Consider the following 22,442-nt stretch of genomic DNA (forward strand, 5'->3'; position numbering starts at 1 on the left):
ATTCTAATCATTTTTATTTTCTTTCTAATAAAACAATTTTTTTGAATTAAAAATATTTTCAATGTTACTCTGAGGATTCTTTTTTTAAATTTCAGTGAATTAATTTATCCAAAATATGATTCTTTTTTTGGAGTTTCTTTTTTGTGAGGGGGTGAGGAAATAGAAGTGTCGCGCTGTCGTTTTTTTATTATTCTGCGACGACTTAAAATAAACATAATATGTATATTGAAATTGACGAGCCACATAGTCTGGAGCGGGGCTGAATAAGAAGAAGTCAAAAGAGAAATGTAGAATTGTATATAGATTATATACAAGTTTCCAGTCAGTATCTCTCTGACGGTTCTCCACTGATGCTGTGTTGTGTTTCGAAAAAGGCCGCAGCAGGGGCGGACCTAGAACCCCCTTTGTTAGGTCTACGTTGTGGTAGAATTATTGCAAATCGTGGCTCATCATTGCACGTGAATAATGCCGAAAAATTCGCAAATCCACAAACGTCTAAGGAGAAGGTCGATTTAAATCATCATGAAGGTGGGGGGACAGTTCTGATGTAATAGTTTTTTGTTTACCAACATTGCACATTTAAAATTTTTCTTCATTTTTTTGTTTATTAATTATTTCATATTTTTCATTTTTTCTTCTGCAATTTATTTACAATTTTTTTTTATTTATTTAGCATGCATTTTGACTTTTATTAATTTTTTGAATTTAATACATTTAAAAAACAAAAATTCTTTTACGAACACATGGAATTTTGCTTTGATGATAAATCAATTTTTTTTCTCAAGACAATCAAGAATTAAAAACTTGGACTTTCTTCTTATTTATCAATTGCTTTCTGTTGATAAATTTTATTTAATAATTTTAAAAAACAATTTTTCAAAAAATCAATTTAATCTTTAGATAGAGGAGTAATAGAAGGAAATATTTAATTTGCGATTAATAATATTAAAAATATTTTTGATTTAAAAGAGAATATTAGTAATAATACTTACTTAATGGCATAATGAGTTGATTTAATGTTAAAAACAAACTATTAAATTGAATGACTTGAGAAAAACCTTCTTGCATATGTGTGACATTTGAGTAGGAGAAAACATGAGACTTCTAATTATATATTTCTATTTGTGACAAGAGATTCTTCTTTTTTCTAACATAGAATTAATAATTAAAATTTGCATAAGTTTTTTTTCCAGTAGAGCGTTAATAATAATTAATCAATTTTGATACTTGAAGACAAAATTGTTTCGATTTTAATAAAAATGTAACTTGAATATATATAATTTAAATTTAATACTTATGGGAGATATAGAAAATTATAAACAGGTCAAAAAGTCCATGACGCCTACACATTTCACACCCACATTTTTCAAATTTTATTTTCAAATTTCTTTCATTTTAAAATCACCGATTTTACATTAATTTAACTTTGTTTTTATTGTTTTGATATGTAAATTGTTCATTTTTCCCCTATTAATAATTTTTAATATTCAGTTTTTAATTTGTATTTTTCCTTCTTTTATTTTATTTTTTTGTTCTTTTTTTATTGTTATTATTATTATTATTGTTTTATTTATTATTATATTAATTTTCAAGTGAAACATTAATTTATAATTATTTTTTACCTATTTTGAATGATCTTTTTAAGGTACTATAATCATATTATTAATTGGCAGAAAAAATTGATAAATTATTTTTTTTTGTTTTAAATCGAGTGAAATTTACATAAATTTTTACGATCAAAAAATAATGTAATAAATTACATTTCTGATTACTAGTGTGTATTATATTGAACAAGCAAAATTAGAGCTTATCATGGAAACTCGATAAAAATCAGTGAATGACGACCGATATTTCCATTGAGGTCATTTGTAGATAAACAATGATATAAATCGTCTTTATCACTTAAAAAAAAAAAGTTTTCAATTAAAACTCTATATATACAAGTTTTGTCGATTTTTTTCGAGTTCCAGTTTTTCCGTTTAATATAATATATAAACTCGTTTCAGTTTTTCATTGAAGAATAAAAATGACAAAAAATAAACTATAAATTTATATTTGACAATATTTTACTTATGAAGTAAATTTTTTGTTGAATATTTTTTTTTTTAATGAAAGGGAAAATTTTTCTCCACTTGTACATGAAAAATATTGATTATTAGTTTAAAAATTAAATTTATTTTCTTTTTCTAGTAATATTATTGAAACTATTTTTTTTCTTCTAGAAATTAGAAAAAGAGGAAATTAAAAATGTTGGCAAATGGACAAATTAGGTCAGGACCCGATCCCTTCGCACATAATATATAATAATATACGTTTACGTCTACGCCTCCTTTTTGAAAATGGATCTCGAAGGTGACCTAGGTAACGTTCTTTACCTTAGGTGGAAGGTCGAATCGGAAGAAACGTATAATCGTTGATGCGAGTCGATCAGATCATGTTTCTATATACAGGGGGATTTGTAATTCGTGACGTAATTAACTCTCACATACATGGAAAGATGTTTTAGCCATAAAAACACATTCTCCTCGCAATAGAAAATTCAATTTCATCTATAGATTTTTCAAGAAGAAAAACAGTTTTTCTTTTTTCCTTCGTAGTTGTCAGTTAGTGTTCTTTGTTATAATTAACAAAATTTCTTCGCTTAAAAAAATGACTTAGATAAAATTTTTATTTTCATATAATTTAAATAAGATAGATTTTATAGTCGAAAATGTGGAACTTAGTTTGGAATAATTGAAAATGAAAACTTCAAAAAAGTGAATCGAGGGAAAATAAATATTGCGCCTTTTTTTGATTTATTGTTCACCTGGTACATTGGTAACATATATAATAATATTAGCTTACTTTAAAGTCATAACACCTAAAAAGGAAAGTTGTCTCTTGTAGGCGATTCAGCCGCGGGGGCGAATATAACGTCGTCTCACCTCCGATTTAAGAATCAACTTCGCAGAGTGAAGAAATCTCCACAGGTGTTCGGGGTCCAGATTTTTCTTTGTCAATCAGCCAAAACAAAAAAAAAACAACAAACTTTGTCAATAATATTCGCGAGATTTATCATGTGCAAGTGGATAAAAAAAATTTCCATTTTTACTCTTCAAATTTAAAGTAAAATAAAAATTCAATTAAAATAACGAAATTAAAATAAAAGAAAAATTAAAACAATATAAGTAAATTTAAAAATATATTTAATTCTGTGATAGTGTTTTTCTTTTTTAAATACAATTTTTCTATTATAATTTTCTTTTTCCAAATTTAAAAAAAATTAAAAAATGATAAGGTGAATTGTGAAAAAAATCCCAGGAAAAGGGGGATATTTAACAAAGCAAAAAAAAAAAAATAAATAAATATATGATCATTAGTGAATAGTGTAACTAATTTATTGGTAAATGGACACAGATGTGCCGTCCATCCTTTTGCCGTGCGCGATTTGCGCACGGACCTTTGCTCCAAATTCACTGGATAAACATGCCAAGATCTGCGAGAAATCGTCCATTAAAAAGAGAAAGCCCTTCGATTCTGCCAAGCAGAGAATCCAGGGCACCGAACTCGAAGAATTTCTTCCAAAGCAAGAAAATAAACGATCTTATCAGGACGAAAGGATTGCTCGATCAAAGTCCTCGTGGAAACAAACGCACGATGAATTTCTTCGTGCAATTAGAGCAGCGCGCGGTGAACCTGTAAGTTGATTTCAACTTTTTTTCAAAATTGAAGAAAATTAGCTTATTTTAAAAATATTTTTCAGACTGAAATTCAAACGAGACAATCGACAAACCAAATTACTTCCGGTGCACCAACAAGAGCAAATGAAAAGGGTATATGTCCAACTTGTTGTCGGCAATTTGGTATCAAAGCTTATGAACGTCATGTGGCATGGTGTAAGGAAAGATCAACACGACTTCCTATTAGTCCTGCGACAAATGTTGCCAAAGAACGATTGGAAGCACGAATTAGATATCGAGCGCCAGCGTTAAAAAATCGAAGACCCACAGTAAGGGAAAAATATATGCCCGGTTCAACATCTAATTTGGGTTACACTGCCAAAGTCTCTACATCCAATCTAGCAAATGCGATTAAGCCCAGGGAAAGCGTGTCACTTCCCAACTGTAATAAGAACACCGAAAATTTACCAAAACACAAGCTAGCTACGTGAGTAACCATTTGGCATATTGCCAACTTAAATGATTTATTTTTTCCGCTTTACTTTCTTTTTCAAAAACAAAACAAAAAAAAACCGACAAATGACGTTTTAATCTTGCTTTTGAAAAAGACAAATTTCCCAACCCCCTAATATTTATCATTTGTCAAAAAATTAAATTTTTTACTCAAATTCTTTTCAGACGGAAATCAAATTCAAGTAATATTTCTATTCCAACGGGTCCTCTTAAATCGAGACCAGTAGATCGAGCTAATAGGTGAGAAAAATTTTTAATTTCCCTTTTTTTTACAATTAGGGACAAATTTTTTTTCAACAATGCGCATGAGGAGAAGGGAAATGAACGCGATTTAATTTAAAAAAAAAAAAATTTTTTCGAGTAAAAAAAATGTATCCTAACCTTCTCCTGATGTCAATCAGGCAGACATCCTTGAATTTTATTTCCTTCTCCTCAGGCAAGTGGAAGACTTGGTACCTGATCCTTCAAGACCACAAACTTCTCTCCTTTCCTCTCCATCAATACAGCATCTGTCTTTGAAAAAATTTGATAAATACATCAACACAAAATTGACTAAAAAAACCATCACAAATCCAATCAGTCAACAATCAATTAACAATTTGAAAAAAACGGAAAAATTCCATTCTCTCTCATCAGGAAATTATTATGAAAATTTACATCTAAATGATATTTCATTAAATAACAATGAATTTGGTTTAACAGTACAATCATGTCCCCTTCGTAAAAATCAAATTACATGGAAGCAAATTCCTCAAGATAATATTTCGAAATTTAAAAAAACAATGAAAAATAATTCTCAGCGAATTGTCAATAAATTTCCATTAACCGACGAAATATATCCCATTGAATATTACAAAATACCATCGTGGATGAATAATATTCGTAAATTGGATCAAACTTTTTCAATTTTTAATAATTTAAACAATAAAACATCTGACGATGATAATAAATTAGAAATGAATTATTTCGAAAACAATTACCTTGAAAATAATGGTAATATTTCGGAAGAGAGCAGTCCATTTGAAACTAGTGATTCGGAATTTTTTGAAACATCACGTACAATATTAGTAAGTCCAACGAAATTTACTAATTCCGAAAATGAAACACAATTACATGAAAATTTAGAAGAATCGAAAATAGAATCAATTTCCAGTGAGACAAAAATAGAACAATATCCCACAATTTTTTCTAATTCTCCAATTCATAAAAATTCAGATTCAACTTTGGATTTTCCCATAAAAACAAAACATAATCAATTATATTTTGAAGAATTAACAAATAATGAACCGGTAAAAAAGAAAAAAAGAATCGAGAATAAATTTTTCATTCCAACAATTAAAATAACAGAAAATGATAATAAATTGCAATTCAACAATTATGAAATGATAGCAATTGACAGTGTTGAAAGTTTAATAATGAGAACGAAAAATCTTAAAATAAATGACGAAAGTGAAATAGATTTAATGCAAAGAAAAGAACAATATGGAAAGTTAAAAGAAGAAACAAATTTCTTACTTGAAAGAAAGTTAAAAGAAGAAACGAAAGAACAAGAAAACGATATCGATAGAAATCAACCGTTAGAAAAAGGAGAAATCGAAGAAATTAGAACACAAAGGAAAAAGAAGAAATTTTCCAAAAAAAGTTACAATTTTGATAAGAGACTTAAAGTATTATTTAAATCGGATATTCCATTTCAAATATCAGCAAGTAATATTCAATTATATGATCAATTTTTGAAATTCAAAAGAAAAAATCGCAAAGAACACGAATTGGATGATTCATCTTTATTTTATTCGAAACAAGAGGAAAATAATTATATTGACAATAATAATTTAAAAATTATTGAATCAAATAAATTATCTGATGTTGAAAGAAAAATTCAATGTAATATCGATCTTCTTCGTAGTAGTACCGATTCATTAATATCATCAATTGAAGAATCGAATTTCAATAATTCTGATTATTGTATTAATGAGACTTATATTATTAAAAAAATTCAAAAATCACAAAAAGAAGACAAAAAATATACTTTACTTCCAATTTTAGAAAATTCTAATTATAATCAAAAGAGAAATTTTCGCGAAACATTATATTGGAAACGAATGTCAAAAACTCCCATTCATCGACTGATTGGAAATGAGGCATCAGATTTTAGAGAGAAAAAGAAATTTGAAAAAAGAAATCCTAAACATTACAAGTTGCATTTTATTCCTGGAAAATCGAGGTAGATTTAACAAAAATAATTTTTCAACCTAAATATGAATATTTAAAGAAATTAATTTTTCATAATTTTCAAAATGTAGTTTAGAAAATAATTACATTAATTTTTAGGTTTTTTTATAATAAAAATTTAGAAAAATTTTAGAAAGATTAAAAAAAATCATTTATAGGTTCATTCTTCCGGATCGTCCAGCTTGGAATAATTATGTTCGAAAGCATCCGGATTTTTTTATGGTTCTTAAGGGTAGAACGTAAGTTCAATGATTGCGTTGAATCGACGTTATTTTTTTGGTGTCGTTTTTAAATATGCACCAAGTGTACAAATTCACAATCGTTATATGAATATTTCGTTGCACTTTTTTTTAAATTGACAAGGCATGATGCAACACAAATATAATTGCTTGCTCACACAAATATTTGTCTCGTGACCCCAAAAATATGAATTTAAAACAATTTTAATTCCTGTAAATTCATAAATTTTTTTTTAATTATCCAAAAGCGATCTTCCTCCAAAAAATGGGTTTTCCCTCAATTGTCTTTAAAGGAAAAAAAAAACAAAAATTGAAACAAATTTCTTTTCTTCCAGTTGCAGTAATAAAACGTATGATCCTTTTCTCATGGCCGAACAACAAATGCAGGATCTCTTGTCAGACACGAGTGATCAATTTTCAACAGACGGACAATTAAATCGACAAAATTCCCTTCTTTTTCCTCTCACACATTCATCGGCATTTGTCACATATCCCACATCACAATCATTAACAACTTCTATTGTTGATTCAATAAAAAAACGTGGTTCCGTATTAGCTCCACCCAATGAATTTAACGATGATTTAACATCGGAATTTTCTGAGACAAATTCAGAAATTTTTCCCAACAATCACATGACACGCGATAAAATTATCAATTCAACAAATAAAGAAAAATCACAAGATCACATTTTAAATCGACGTGTTATTATTGACAAATCAAAAGCAATTGATAATGAAAATTTAGATCGTATTCGAAATTCATCATCATCATCGTCATTGGCTACAGTTGATAAAACACGAAAAATGCTTGAAAAAATTCCAACACAAAAAATTAATCGTCCTCTAATGATTAATAGATCAAATTCGGTTCGTGCAGTTTCGGCACCAAAAATTCCTGAAAGAAAAATTTCCTCATCATCATCGTCGGATAGTTCGAGTTTTCAGAAAAATAAAAATAATTTTAAATGCTCAAAAAATTTGGATTTAAATTTCACTGACAAGAGCAATAATAACAATAATGATAATAGTAATCTTAATAGTAATAGTAGTAGTAAAAATAGTAGTAGCTATACGAGTACAATAAATGGAAGTAATTTGAGTTTAAATTCGTGTGTTTCATCGGACATTGATATGAAACGTTCAAATTCAATGTTTGATGAATTGATGAGCTCCTTTGAGGAGGATAGCTCGACAATTCTTCCATCCTTAAAATCCTTTCTTAAAAGTGATCCTTTATCCATGTCTAGTCCGATCCAGAGCAATCTCAAACGAAATGGCCAAATTAGCGACGATGAATTGTCATCAATTGATAGTTTCAAGAGGCAGGATCACGGTAAACTCAGCGCAGATTCTGCATACAGCAGGTGAGTATTTTTATTTACCAAAAAAAAAATATATTATTTTAATTAATTTTTCTCATTATATTTAATTTAAAAAATTTTTTTCTATCTAAAAATCAAAAATATCACAAGAAAGTTGTAACGATTTTTATTATAAAACTGATCGTTTAATTATTGTTTACTATTAAACTGGTTTAAGGTATTTTTAAATTCTATTCATAGTTTAAAAATGGTTTTTCATTTCATAATATATAATGTGTACTTGTGCGTGTCGTCCTCGCTAATTAAAGATCTTTTTAGTCGTATGTATATGTATATCTATGTGAAAGTTAAGCACTTTCTATTTCTGTATCTTCTTGAAACACGATCATTCCTTCTGTCCTTTTTTTTTTTTTTACTTTTTTTCGTCTACTCTTCTCTTTTTCCATAAAATCAGTATGTTATAAATAAATCTAGATAAAAGGGGAAAATTTTTAATTTCTCTTGTTTTTTTTTATATTCAAAAAAGAAAAAGAAATTTTTTTTCAAAGAAAAAACAAAAATATTAAAAATTTCTGTATTTTTTAAAATGAAATTAATTTAAAAATTAAATGTTGTTGCATGCCTAAAGTGTTTTCCTCTATTTGTTTCATTTCTTAGTTTAAATCGAAAATATTACAACCATGGACGCAGCACAAACGATATGGCGAGTCGTCTCGATGAAGATCCACCAGCACGATATCGAGAGGGCGATTCACGATTTTTAAATAAAAGTAAAATGTCCAAATTCTGTCACGAGTGTGGTTCAAGATTTCCAGAAAGTGCCAAGTTTTGTTGCGAATGTGGTATCAAAAGGCTTACCCTGTAATTATTTTTATCCGTAAGAAACCAATATTGACTTTTATACTCTATAATAATATCTTTGGTAAATTGAGTTTGACTCAAAGATAAATTTTCTTTTTTTCTACATGAAAATTATGATAATCAATTAAAAAAGAAAAGCATTTAATGCTATTTGATATAATGAAACAATCAGGTAAATTCGTATAACAAACAAGTTGTCAACAAAAAAAAACTTCGATGCGAAACTTCGAAGAAAATTGAATTGAATTTTTCATTAAATTAGTCATAACAATTTGTGTTCAATTTTCATATACAAACAAAAAAGTATTAAAAAATTTAATTTCAGTTTGCAATATCCCAAGGGTTAAAGTAAAAATAATAATCTGTGATTGAATTTTATTTTTTTTTTAATCAACTTTCAAAGACGTCAAAATTTAATATCGAGTTTTCCAATAATTTTAGAACTATTATATCAAGTCATCGTATCGTCTGTATTGCAAAATTCTTGATTGATAAAATTGACAAATTTTATAATCCGATTTCTCAAAAATTGTTCAAATTAATAATAATAATAATAACAATAATAGTCAATTAATGAGAGATTTTGACTTGAAAATAATAGTTGTAAAGAAAAAATAATTTCTTCCTTTTATAATAAATATTTTTAAAAAATGAAAATAATCGATAAATAAATTCTCATATAATGAATTAATGGAAAATATTTTTAATGATTGATTCTTTTTTCTTTCATCGACGTCTTCGAAAAATTGAAAATGTAGCGTGGTTGCTTATTTACAAATGTTAATTTTGTTATTGCCCGGTATATATTTGTAATGAAGTTTGTTTATTAAATATTTTAAACTATTTAATGACTGATGGTCCTATTTTCTAGTTTGCTTTTGCAAAAAAACAAAAAATATCAAAAAGCAAATTTGAGTATTTCAATTTTACAATAAGTTTTTGTAATGATTTTTTTATATATATCAAGCAGCACAAAAGTCATAAATGTTCATCTGTAATTCATTACAATCATAAGATAGTTTTTAAGGTACGAAATCGATTTCTTTATTCTTAACTAAAACAAAAATTAAATTAAAATTAAAAGAAAAAATTATTTTTCAATCTTGAAACTTGTAGAAAATAAAATTATTCTGAATGAAAATTGGAAAATGTTTTAACGAACAAAAAAATCGATTTTCAGTGATCATAATTTTAAATTTAGATGAGAGAGACTGGTACGAATAATGATTTTTATTCTGTACTTTTGCGTATCGAAGACGTATTTTGCAATTGTTTTTTTTTCGTGAATTAAAATTTAGATGTAATTATTTACGTTATTCTTCGAAGCTATTGTGTTGATTCATCATTGTGTTAATTAATTATTAACGGGAAAATAATTAACGATATGCGATTTTTTAATGCGTCAGAGATATTTTTAGTCAGCAATATTTATTTTTCTTTTTCTATATAGAAAATTCTCAATCGCAAATCCATAACAAGACTGACTTGGAACAAAAATTTTCATTTTATACATTAGCTTTATTTAGAGATCAGTGCCATAACTAAAATTTCACAATTTTATTACGTTCCAAATTGGTTTTTCATTTAAACAATAAATTAATCGTAGAATTTATTTTAGAATTTTGTTATAAAAATTGGATTACTAAAGAAATTGTATGTTTAAAAAAAATTATTACATTTAAAAAATAAATTATAGTTTAATTATTTTTTAAGAAATGAAATATAATTTTAAGTTAAACGAAAGAGAATAAGTATATATATGATTAATAAGAATGTTAAGTTTAATGTTAATTTCAATGCTTATATGAATAATTTTAATAATTTTATTCACGTTATTATTTAATGTTTTTAACCAACTTGTTAATTTTTAAATATTTTAGTTATGGTTCTGCAATTTTTTTTTTTTTTTAATGAATCGAAATGTGTATTAGTGAGCACGTGGCACCTGAGGTTTTGTTTTCACTCTCTGGTTCCCTTGTACCAAAGAAGAAATTCACAAAAAAAATCTAATCATCGCTTTTGAATCATCGATTCTTTTGCCATATATAATAATTGAGAAAAATAATTATAAAAAACTAACTAATATATAAATATAATAGGTATTTATGTTATTGTATAACAATAACAATCTGCGTACCTTTCGAATTGTATTTTTGCAAGTGCAATAAAATGATGCTTGTACAAAAAAAATTGACTTCTTTTATTTCACTTTAAAGTTCAAAATAAAAAAATTGTTTTATCCAATTTATTTTAAATTGATGAATAATTTTTTATAATTATTATTATATTTTATTTGTTTGTTAAATTTTAAATCGCCAATGATACGAAGTTTATTCTAGTCGATGTTCTTTCGTTTTTTTTATTAAAAAATGCAACTGTCATTTAATTGACAGGTGTTGTCATTTCAAGAAAAAATAAATTCACTTTTAAAGTAAATTTAAATAACAAAAATAATAAAATCCTTCTAAATGTGGATTTGTAGAAGTTTGGAAAATTTATTTCGCTCAAGGCCCTTGTTTGTAAGATAATAATAATAGTAATTCTAATAATAATTGAATTTGCATTTATAAAATTAATTTATTATATCGGGGAATTTTATTATTTTACAGCAAACATGTATGAATTCAACAATTTCAATTTCGAGAAATCTTCATATGAATATTTCGACAGCGGATAAAGCGGAATGCAAAGTGGATTCAAATAGTGTAAGTTGTTTTTTTTATTTTGCATAAAAATATTGATATTTTTTTTTATTAATATTTGAATATTCTCCTTTTTTCGGGGGGGTTGGGGAATATTTTTAAGGCTTATACGACAGTGGATCATTGTTATGATTGTGTAATTATTGGTGCTGGTGGTGCTGGATTGAGAGCAGCTTTTGGCTTAGGAAGTAAAGGATATCGTGTTGCTGTTATCACAAAACTTTTTCCAACAAGATCGCATACAGTTGCGGCTCAAGGGGGAATAAATGCCGCTATCAGTGCACAGCATGAGGACAATTGGCTTTATCACATGTACGACACTATCAAAGGATCCGATTGGCTTGGCGATCAGGATGCAATTCATTTTTTGACACGCGAAGCACCAAAGGCCGTTTTTGAACTCGAAAATTTTGGTAGTATTTCTTTTTATTTTATTTTTTTACAAAAGTGGTAAAATTTTTTTAAATTGATCCTTTTTTCAATTTTATTTTTTTATAATGACAAATAATAAATAAATATATTGATGGAAAATTTTGAAAAAAATTAAAATGATTTTTAGGATGTCCATTTAGTCGTACGGAGGAAGGAAAAATTTATCAACGAGCTTTTGGTGGACAAACATTAAAATACGGCAAGGAAGGTCCTGCATTTCGAACCTGTGCAGTTGCTGATCGTACAGGACATTCTGTTTTACATACACTTTATGGACAAAGTCTTAAATACAGTGTAAATTATTTTGTCGAATATTTTGCACTCGATCTTCTATTTCACGGACAATGTTGTAAAGGAGTTTTGGCATTGGAATTAGAGACTGGTCTTTTGCATCGATTTCGAGCTCATCACACGGTACAATTTTTTTTCAATTCAAAAAAAAAAATTAAATAACTATTTTGTAATGTAATTTTTAAAACTTTAATTTACAGAGATAGAAAATTTTTTGATTTTTTAGATTTGTTAGTATTTTATAAATTTTATTTGTAAGTTGCATTTTTATTCTTTTTATAATTCTAATTGAGAAATGAAATTAAATTGAAAATCTAATTGTAAAATTAAATTATTTTTGTTACTTTTTTTTTTTAAGAAATTTTCATCGGTTGGATAAATTAATTTTTATAAAAGTTGAGCGCGTATACGATATTCTATGGAATGGAAAGTGAAGGACGTCTTGTTATTTTTGTTATTTTTACTGCAGGTTTTATATATAATCCATCACACAGTTGTTGCCAATCAAAAAAATAATTTGCATACTTGCCTTGTAGATATTGGCAACTGGGGGGTCAGGACGATGTTTTTTTTCTTGCACTGGTGCTCATACGTGTACAGGTGATGGAATGGCTATGGCTTCTAGAGCAGGTCTTCCTCTTCAGGATATGGAATTTATTCAGTTCCATCCGACTGGTTCGTAAAGTTGAATATAAATTTTTTCTTCTTTTTATTTTTTTATTATTTTATTATTTATTATTTATTATTAACAATTACAATTTTTATATTAAATTTTTCGTAATTAAAAAAGAATTATTAGTTTTTAAATAATTTTATTATTTTTTTTTAAACGAAAAATTGTGTTTTTGAAATTATCATAAAACACAGGAATTTATGGAAGTGGAGTACTAATGACAGAAGGATGCAGAGGTGAGGGTGGAAAATTGGTGAATTCAAATGGAGAATTTTTCATGGAAAATTATGCACCAATTGCCAAGGATCTTGCATCTCGTGACGTTGTTTCGCGGGCAATTACAATGGAAATTTTGGAAGGAAGGTAGAAAAAAAATTTGTTTTCATTATTTTCTATACAAATAAACATTTTTTTCCCCCATAATTTAAATAATTTAAAATAATTTTTTAATCTTTAGAAAAAGGTATTTTAATTTTAAATTGAAAAAATTGGAATTTTTCACAGAGGAGTTGGAGAGAGAAAAGATCACATTTATTTACAAATGAATCATCTGCCAACTGAAGTGATTCGAACAAAATTGCCCGGTGTTTCTCATTTAGCTTGGGTTTTTGCTGGTGTAAATACTGAAAAGGAACCAGTTCCTGTTATTCCAACTGTGCATTACAACATGGGAGGAATTCCTACGAATTACAAAACACAAGTGAATTTATTTTCTTTCTCTCTTTTTTTAAGTTTTTCATTTCAGTATTGAAATCGAGAATTTTATTATTTTAATTTTTGATAATTAATAAGAAGAAATAATGGGTCTTTGAAGGTTTTGACGAGGGAAAATGAGGAGGATAAACCTTTAGCAGGTCTGTGGGCAATTGGCGAAAATGCTTGTACTTCAGTTCATGGAGCCAATAGACTTGGGGCAAATAGTCTTTTGGAAATTGTTGTTTTTGGAAAAGCTGTCACTGATGAAATTGAATTATTGACGAAACCAGGTGAACGTCATGAAGAAGCCTCGCCGGTAATTTAATAGAAATTTATTTTTAAAAAATATATTATCTTAAAAATTTGGAAATAAATTTTTTATTGAATTTAGAATTTGGGAGATGAAGTAATTTCCCGATTTGATGCAACTCGTCATTCAAATGGTGATATACCAGTGGCAATTTTACGCGACAATATGCAAAGAACAATGCAAAAATATTGTGCAGTTTTTCGCACCTGTGATGTCCTTCAAAGAGGATGCAGGGAAATATCTCGATTGTACATGTGTGATCTGCCAAATATTTGCGTGAGTTTATTTATTTTTTTATTAATATATTATTATTATTATTATTATTATTAAATTAATATATTTTTGCTGTTTTATCAATTTTAATGTTTAGATTCAAGATAAATCTCTAATTTGGAATACTGAATTAGTGGAAGCTTTGGAATTGCAAAATCTTCTACTTAATTGTTTACATACTGTCTACTCAGCAGAAAATCGAAAGGAGAGTCGAGGATCACATGCCAGAGATGATTTTAAAGTAAGAAATTTTTATTTTTTTTATTCTACTTACAATTTTTTTTAAACAAAAATTACAAAATTTAAATTAATAATTCCTTTTTTTAGACAAGAATTGATGAGTATGATTATACGAAACAAATTGAGGGTCAAGAAAAATTACCATTGGATAAACATTGGCGAAAACATACTCTTTCATGGGCTGCTGATGATGGTTCTGTAAGTATTTTATTTTTTTAATAAAAAATTAATTTGGATAATTAAAATATTTAAACTAATTTAAATTAAATAAATACTATTTTATTAAAATTTTCAATTAAAACAAAAATTTACAAATATAATTATGTGGAATAATTAAAATAGCAAAATAATAATTAATTACATAGATCAGTATTTCTTATCGTCCTGTAATTGATACAACTTTGGATGAAGAAGAAGCTCAACATGTACCCCCAGCAATTCGTACATATTGAATTAAATTTAGAAAAATTTTAAATGCAATTTAAAAAAAACGCCTTTTTATTATATTATAAAGAATCTTTCATTTAAAAAAAAAAAATCTATAAGAATTGAAACATTTTATTTAATCAAATACTATTTGTCCACTTTAATTTTATTCAAGATGAATAATTTTCAATTTTAATAAACAACTAAATAATTAAACAAAAAGAATAACATATATTACAAATTTTTTTTAAAATTTAAAATTTTTGCCGCGTTCTTTTTTGCAGCGCATGTGCGTGATAAAAATAAAAAAATAATAATGGGCACTAATTCAATTTATTATAAACTTCGTCGTAAGTTAAAAATAATATTTTTTCTTCTAATATTAGATACTGGCAAGTAAAACTTTATTTTTGTTTTATACATAAAATTTTTAGTATAAAATTCGGCTTTTGTAGATACACTATAAATTAAAATAAAATTTACAATTAAAAGAAAGTAATTTAATTTCAATATACTATAAATTAATAATCAGAATGTATATTTATTGTTTATAGTTTATTACTTAAAAACGAAAAACTATAACAAAAATAAAATTAAAATTATAATAAATATTTCTATTTAATTTCCTATAATATTTAAATCGTATTAATATTTATTATTAAGGGGTAATATAAATATTTTTAATAAATTATAAAATAAGGGTTTTTTTTAAATCTAATTATTTTTGAGAGACACTGACGCATTGTCACCAACGAAAGTAAATAAAAATTTGAATTTACCGCCATTTAAATTTTCCCGGTATTATAATTATTTTAAAAAACAATCTAATATATTCGTGTAAAACAAGGAACTTTTTTATACATTATATAATAATTTTAATAATTACAATTGTTATGCAATATTCAAAATTTTCAAATTATATCCCACAGGTGTTTTAATGATTTTCTTTTAATGTTGGCAGCAATGGATATAATTTAGCCCACAAAATTTCAGTCGGTACTCAACCTTCCTCAAAAGGTAAATCACATTGCCGTGCGAGAAGTGCGCGAGTGAAAAATTGGGGTTAGTCCTGTTTGTCAGATTGTTGAATAATATTGATATTAAATCGACAATTAGGCCTAAAAACAATCATGAACGGATTACTAAAAGTATCAACTATTTTGGCGAAAAATTTCCCGACAACGACTCTGGTAAGATGAATTTTCAGTTACATAATTTTTTTTACTACTATATCTCTTATATAGAAAACAAAAATTATAACTTGGCCCACCTTTATCATGGTTTTGAATCTATACAATTTCATTATATAAATATGTATTAATAATTTCTTATTTTTTATTTATCAATGTAGCGATAATTATTCAAAACAATACAATGCCGCTGGTTCAAATTTAAACAATAGGTACAGTACTGTAATTATGGATTTGGTTCCTAGCAGACGACTCGTGTTTTGTCTCATTTGTTTTGAAGGATTACATTCGAATTTTAACAAAAAAAAAACAATTTTATTTTGCAATTCTTTTAGAATATTGAAAGAAGAAATATTGATGAATTGATTCTTTACTGTTGAGATTTTCTTAAAGGTAGAAAAAAAATAAATAAAAAATATACTGACATTCATTTAGAGCAATTTTCATGTTTGAGAACATCTTTTTATATTTTAAATCATATAAATTTATTGATGTAGAGTTTTATGTATTGTACAAAATTCAGCAAAAAGTTTCCGACTGTGTAAATTAGTTTTTAAAATTATTTTTATTCACAAATTGTCAAAAGGAACCAAAAGGGAATCTATATCTTTTTAGACACACTGTATAATAATTTAAAATTTTTAATTTACAGTAAAATTGAACAAAATTTATTTTCATTTTTAAATATGAAAATTATTAAATAAAATAATTACTGTAAATTAATAATTAAATTGAAAGGTTAGATTAACTAAATTTTGAATTAAAAGGTAACATTTTTTTTTCCTTTTTTTATCTGGTAATGAAATACGTGCAGTGCAATAAAGATTGTGCTCATTGAATCAAAGATATTTCATAACTACTGTGCGCGAGGTAATTGCACTAACATATGGATATATAAAATGCAAAAAAAAATTGTTATGTAATCTTAGTTTTCTTAATGATAAGAGACAAATTACTCGTCAAATGCTAAATTAAATCATCATTAAGATTCAATAATAGACATGATTTTTGACATATCTCTGAGAAGAATCTTTCTTTTTTTCTTATCTGTTATCTCTTTCACATTATACTACCGCCGCCTTTAACGGAAATTGTTTATATAAAAATGTATTTTCTCCAAAACATTATTATTGTTTTTCAAGGTCTTTGTAAAAATTTTATAGTCAGTCATTACTTTTTTTTTACTGTAAATTTAACGATTTTTTTGTTAATGATAAAAAAACAAACTACTTTTGTTTTAAAACATTTCTATTTTTACTTATGATAATACTATATGTAAATTATTAATTCGAGACGGTATTTTAAATAGTCTGTGATGTTGATTCAGGTGGCGTTTTCAATTCAGTTGAATAATTGAACATATTCATTTGAAATGTAAAAATAACAAATTTACAAAACTATTATTTTTTTTCGTATTGAAGAAATTTTGTTAAAAAATTATATATTTTGTATAATTCAATGAGTTTGTAAATTTAATTTTTATTATCAATTTTTATACCAACAAAAATCATGATTAATTTAAATCTAAATTTTTTCAGAATAAATTAGGTTTACCTCTAATTGCGAGCCGTCAATTGCATTATGGTCCAGACACGAGATATGCAAAATCATCGGATGGTGTTTCGAAGAATTATCCTTTAATTGATCATACATACGATGCTGTTGTTGTTGGCGCCGGTGGAGCTGGTCTTCGTGCGGCATACGGTCTTGTTGCTGAAGGTTTTAAAACTGCTGTCATCACAAAATTATTTCCAACGAGGTCACATACTGTTGCTGCACAAGGTGGAATTAATGCCGCTCTTGGAAATATGGAGGAAGACAATTGGCAATGGCATATGTATGACACTGTCAAAGGATCCGATTGGCTTGGCGATCAGGATGCCATTCATTATATGACCCGCGAGGCACCCAAGGCAGTTATTGAACTCGAAAATTGTGGCATGCCATTTAGCAGGACAACCGATGGTAAATTAAAATAAATAAAAATATATATAGCAAAAATTTAATTAATTAATATGATTAATAAATGAATTAAATGTCAGGGAAATTAAAAATGTCCTGGAAAACCGGGAAATGTGAGGGAATTTTTTCCAGGTTAATAGGTAGACATCCGAAAAAACTAGAAATTTCAGTAGGTAAATTGGTCATTAATTTTTTTTTTTTTTTTTGTTTTCTAAAGGAAAAATTTACCAAAGAGCTTTTGGTGGACAATCGTTAAAATTTGGAAAAGGTGGACAAGCACATAGATGTTGTTGCGTGGCTGATAGAACTGGACATTCTCTACTTCATACACTTTATGGTCAATCATTGAGCTATGATTGTAATTATTTTGTCGAGTATTTTGCTTTGGATTTACTTATGGAAGATGGCGAATGTCGTGGTGTAATTGCACTATGTTTAGAGGATGGTTCACTACATCGTTTTCATGCAAAGAATACAGTTTTAGCCACCGGTGGTTATGGAAGAGCATATTTCTCCTGTACTTCCGCTCATACTTGTACAGGAGATGGTACGGCAATGGTGTCAAGGGCAAATTTACCAAATCAAGATCTTGAATTCGTTCAGTTTCATCCGACCGGTAATCTAGAATTTTAAAAAAAGTATCGATATTTTTAGATAAGACGTATATAATTTTTTTTTTTTTTTTTAAAGGAATTTACGGAGCTGGCTGCCTTATCACTGAGGGAAGCAGAGGAGAAGGAGGATATTTGATAAATAGCGAAGGAGAAAGATTTATGGAAAGATATGCACCAGTGGCAAAGGATCTTGCATCTCGAGATGTTGTTTCAAGATCAATGACAATTGAAATTCGCGAAGGAAGGTAAATAGAATTTTTTTTTTCGAATACACAAATTGTATATGTAATTTATTTTTTCCCTTTTTTTTGCGCAGAGGTGTTGGTCCGGAGAAAGATCATATTTATTTGCAACTTCATCATTTGCCACCTGAACAATTACACGCGAGATTACCTGGTATTTCAGAAACGGCAATGATATTTGCCGGTGTTGATGTAACACGTGAACCAATTCCTGTTTTGCCAACTGTTCATTACAATATGGGTAGATTTTTTTCTTTCTTGTTTTTTCGTTTTTTTTCCTTTTATTAATTTTTGTTTATATATTCAGGCGGTGTGCCAACAAATTATAAGGGACAGGTGTTGACTAGTCAAAATAATCAAGACAAAGTGGTATCTGGACTTTATGCTTGCGGTGAATCTGCTTGTGCATCAGTTCATGGAGCCAATCGTCTAGGTGCAAATTCATTATTGGATCTTGTTGTTTTTGGACGAGCTTGCGCAAAAACAATTTCTCGGGAGAATAAACCTGGCGAGAAAATTGGAAGACTAAGTCCGGTTTGTATATTAAAAAAAAACGCAAAAAATTCCTTTTAGAGAAATTGAATTTTTCAATATAAAAATTTATTGGTTTTTATTTTTTTGAATATAATTCTAGAATGCGGGAGAAGCTTCTGTCGCCAATTTAGATTCGATAAGAAACGCTAATGGCTCTATCGCAACGGCTGAATTGAGATTAAGTATGCAGAAAACTATGCAAACGCACGCGGCTGTTTTCCGAGAGGAGCAAACCCTTCAGGAAGGTAATTGACAAATATTTCAATGGAAGATTATTTAAAATATTGATAAAATCAATAAAATTAATTTTTATTTAGGATGTAAGAAGATGAGTGGTTTGTATAAGAAAATGGACGAATTAAAAGTTGCCGATCGATCACTTGTTTGGAATTCCGATTTAATTGAAACATTGGAACTTCAAAATCTCATGATAAACGCGGTGCAAACAATTACGGCTGCTGAGAATAGAAAAGAAAGTCGTGGAGCTCATGCAAGGGAGGATTTTAAACAAAGAATTGATGAGTATGATTATGCAAAACCTTTGGAAAATCAACAACCAAAACCAATTGATCAACATTGGAGGAAACATACTCTAACACACGTTGACATTAGAACCGGTGATGTAAGTAATTTTATTTTTCTAAATCTTAATTATTTATAATCAATTTGATTTTATTGAAATATTATTGAGAGCAATTTTTATTTTAATTCTAATATTTTGTAGGGAATTTATTTTATATTTTTTATATTTTACAAAAATTAAAATTTATAAAATAGTAAATTATACTGAAAAAGAATCATTATTTTAAATCTCGATTAATAAATAAATATATATAATTGTAGGTAACAATCAATTATAGACCAGTAATAGATGAAACGCTTGACTCTCAGGAATGTAAAACAGTACCACCTGCGATTCGTTCATATTAGACAACTTGATAAATTACGTTTTTTTATTAAAAAAAAGTTAGTCTAAAAATTTTTCTTACCCGACATCTGGTTACATGATGTTGTTTGTACGTGCGTCGAATATCAACTGCATTGTGAGTTCAGTTTAAAAAAAAAACAAACTCCGTGCCGACCCAATTATTGCTAAACCACCAATCATTTCACTAACAAGCAATGATTTAATTTATTCTCTCGATTGTGTTTCGTCGTGCACCAAAGTGTAATCTTGTCAATGCTTGCGAACGTTCTTTAACGCGTTATCAAGCTCAATTATTTTTCTAGGATGCTGGTGCTGAGTTTTTTGATTTTAAAAATGATTGGAAAAAAAATGATTATATTTAGAAAAAAAAAGAAAAAAACACAAATAAAAGCCCAGTCGATCTCCGAAATAATACGAAGGCTGTATAATATAAGAATTTAGAACATATAATAACGTCGATCTTAATTACACGGCTTTTAAGGAGAGATTTATATTCCTTTATATTTTTCTAATTTGTTTTGGAAAATATTTCGAAGCTTTTTTAGAATTTTTTTTTTTTTCTTGAGAATTATAAAATTTATACATAAACAATATATGTAATACTCATTGAAGAAAGCTTTAAACTCGTTATAATTTAAAAGTCTCCACGACTATAATTTTAAAGAGCTGAATTGTTTTTCTATCAGCAACGTTTTTGAGAATATTTTTTTATAAGTTACTCTGGATTGTTCAATTTTTGATCATTGCTTTTAACTTTTTTTTAATTTCAGTAAATTCATGAATTTATTATTAATTATTTACTAAAATTGAAAAAAAAAGTTTACAACAATTTTAATAATGTTGCTCCTTAAAAGATCGTGAAGCACAATTTTGTGCCACTTTTGCGGCTTTATACTTAAAAAAAAGAGAAAAGTAAGAAAATAGTCATGACAACGTGAAATCGAATTCGTTTGTTATAATACAGTTTTTGTAACGTAAAATAATTTTTAGAAACAATACTATTGAAAAACAATGAGAAAATAGCTGCAAGAAAGATATCTTGCTTAGATTTGTACATAATTATCGATTTTCAGAATTCTTATATATATAAAAAGAGAGAGAGAAAGAAAGAAAGAAAGAAAAATTAAAAAACTCAAAGCGTTTTTTGGATAAAAATAATATTATCCTTTATAGAAAATGAGCTCGAACAATAAATATAGAAAAAATTAAAAAATATTATTGTGTGGGCGAGAAATTTTCATGAATATTTTGTTAAATTTATTTGCATTTTTTTCAATAAAAAAAAGTATTAAGAAGCAAAATCTAAAAAAAAATATATAAAATCAGTATTTTAGTTTTTTGATAACATTTTTTTCAGTCATAATAAAGAATTCATAATTAACACTTGCGCATATTAATCACAATAGAGTAAATTTACACATACGAAAAATTTTAACAGTTAAAAATTAAAAAAAATTTTATTCTCCTTTTATTTGTATAAAAATTATGATTACGAATGAATAATGAGTGAATTTTGTCTAAGTAAGACACTTATAAAGGAAACAATTTATAACTTTTTGGCCTGAATCAATAAATAATTACGAAATTTTAATTCGTATTAAAATTGAATGTACATATATATACTTACCTGAAATTATTTCTGTTTCAATATCTATAGATTAAAAAGAAATTGAAATATTTTTAATATTTATTTTTAAATTTCTTAGAATATATTGAGAAAAAATATTGCAAATGTGACAATAAAGAGAATTTCCAACAAAGAAATTTTTTTGCTGACTTAAAATATGTTACAAAGAAAATTTTCATTGTAATTAAATGAAACATATAAAACATAAAAAATTTTTAAGTTATGCTTTCAAAACTTGGCCTTTGTATTTTTTATTTAAAATAATAAATTTGTTAACATTTAAAAACGTTTAATAAATATATACAGGATATATAAAATGTTAAGTAATTTTCATTATAGTTTTGAGAACATTTTTTTTAAATATAATTAAATAAAAAATTTGGGGAAAGATTAAAATAAAAAAAACTATTATTATTCTTTGAAATATACAATTAGTATTTTTTTTGATGTAGAAATAATGCAAAACATATCAATGA

General features: G+C 26.8%; 2 protein-coding genes across 2 annotated transcripts; both read left to right on the plus strand.

Annotated features, from left to right (window-relative positions):
* Positions 1–96: 96 nt before the first annotated feature.
* On the plus strand, positions 97–15,203 carry LOC127284311 (uncharacterized). Its single transcript, XM_051309703.1, has 20 exons — positions 97–528; positions 3,397–3,677; positions 3,743–4,146; positions 4,338–4,412; positions 6,563–6,643; positions 6,979–7,566; positions 7,684–8,007; positions 8,623–8,826; positions 11,294–11,345; positions 11,436–11,531; positions 11,632–11,941; positions 12,088–12,374; positions 12,788–12,926; positions 13,119–13,287; positions 13,429–13,624; positions 13,739–13,936; positions 14,012–14,206; positions 14,301–14,444; positions 14,531–14,641; positions 14,809–15,203. The coding sequence occupies exons 1-20, from the start codon at positions 351–353 to the stop codon at positions 14,893–14,895; spliced, it is 4,119 nt and encodes a 1,372-aa protein (XP_051165660.1). The 5' UTR covers positions 97–350; the 3' UTR covers positions 14,896–15,203.
* Positions 15,204–15,910: 707 nt separating this feature from the next.
* LOC127284142 (succinate dehydrogenase [ubiquinone] flavoprotein subunit, mitochondrial) lies at positions 15,911–20,775 on the plus strand. The gene is made up of 9 exons (XM_051309446.1): positions 15,911–16,059; positions 17,598–18,024; positions 18,239–18,637; positions 18,712–18,880; positions 18,952–19,118; positions 19,185–19,411; positions 19,512–19,656; positions 19,729–20,033; positions 20,255–20,775. The coding sequence occupies exons 1-9, from the start codon at positions 16,000–16,002 to the stop codon at positions 20,339–20,341; spliced, it is 1,986 nt and encodes a 661-aa protein (XP_051165403.1). The 5' UTR covers positions 15,911–15,999; the 3' UTR covers positions 20,342–20,775.
* The last annotated feature ends 1,667 nt before the right edge of the window (positions 20,776–22,442 follow it).

This window comes from Leptopilina boulardi, unplaced genomic scaffold, assembly GCF_019393585.1.
Source record: "Leptopilina boulardi isolate dan_hultmark-lab unplaced genomic scaffold, ZJU_Lbou_2.1 LbouV2_119, whole genome shotgun sequence".
NCBI classification, from domain to species: domain Eukaryota; kingdom Metazoa; phylum Arthropoda; class Insecta; order Hymenoptera; family Figitidae; genus Leptopilina; species Leptopilina boulardi.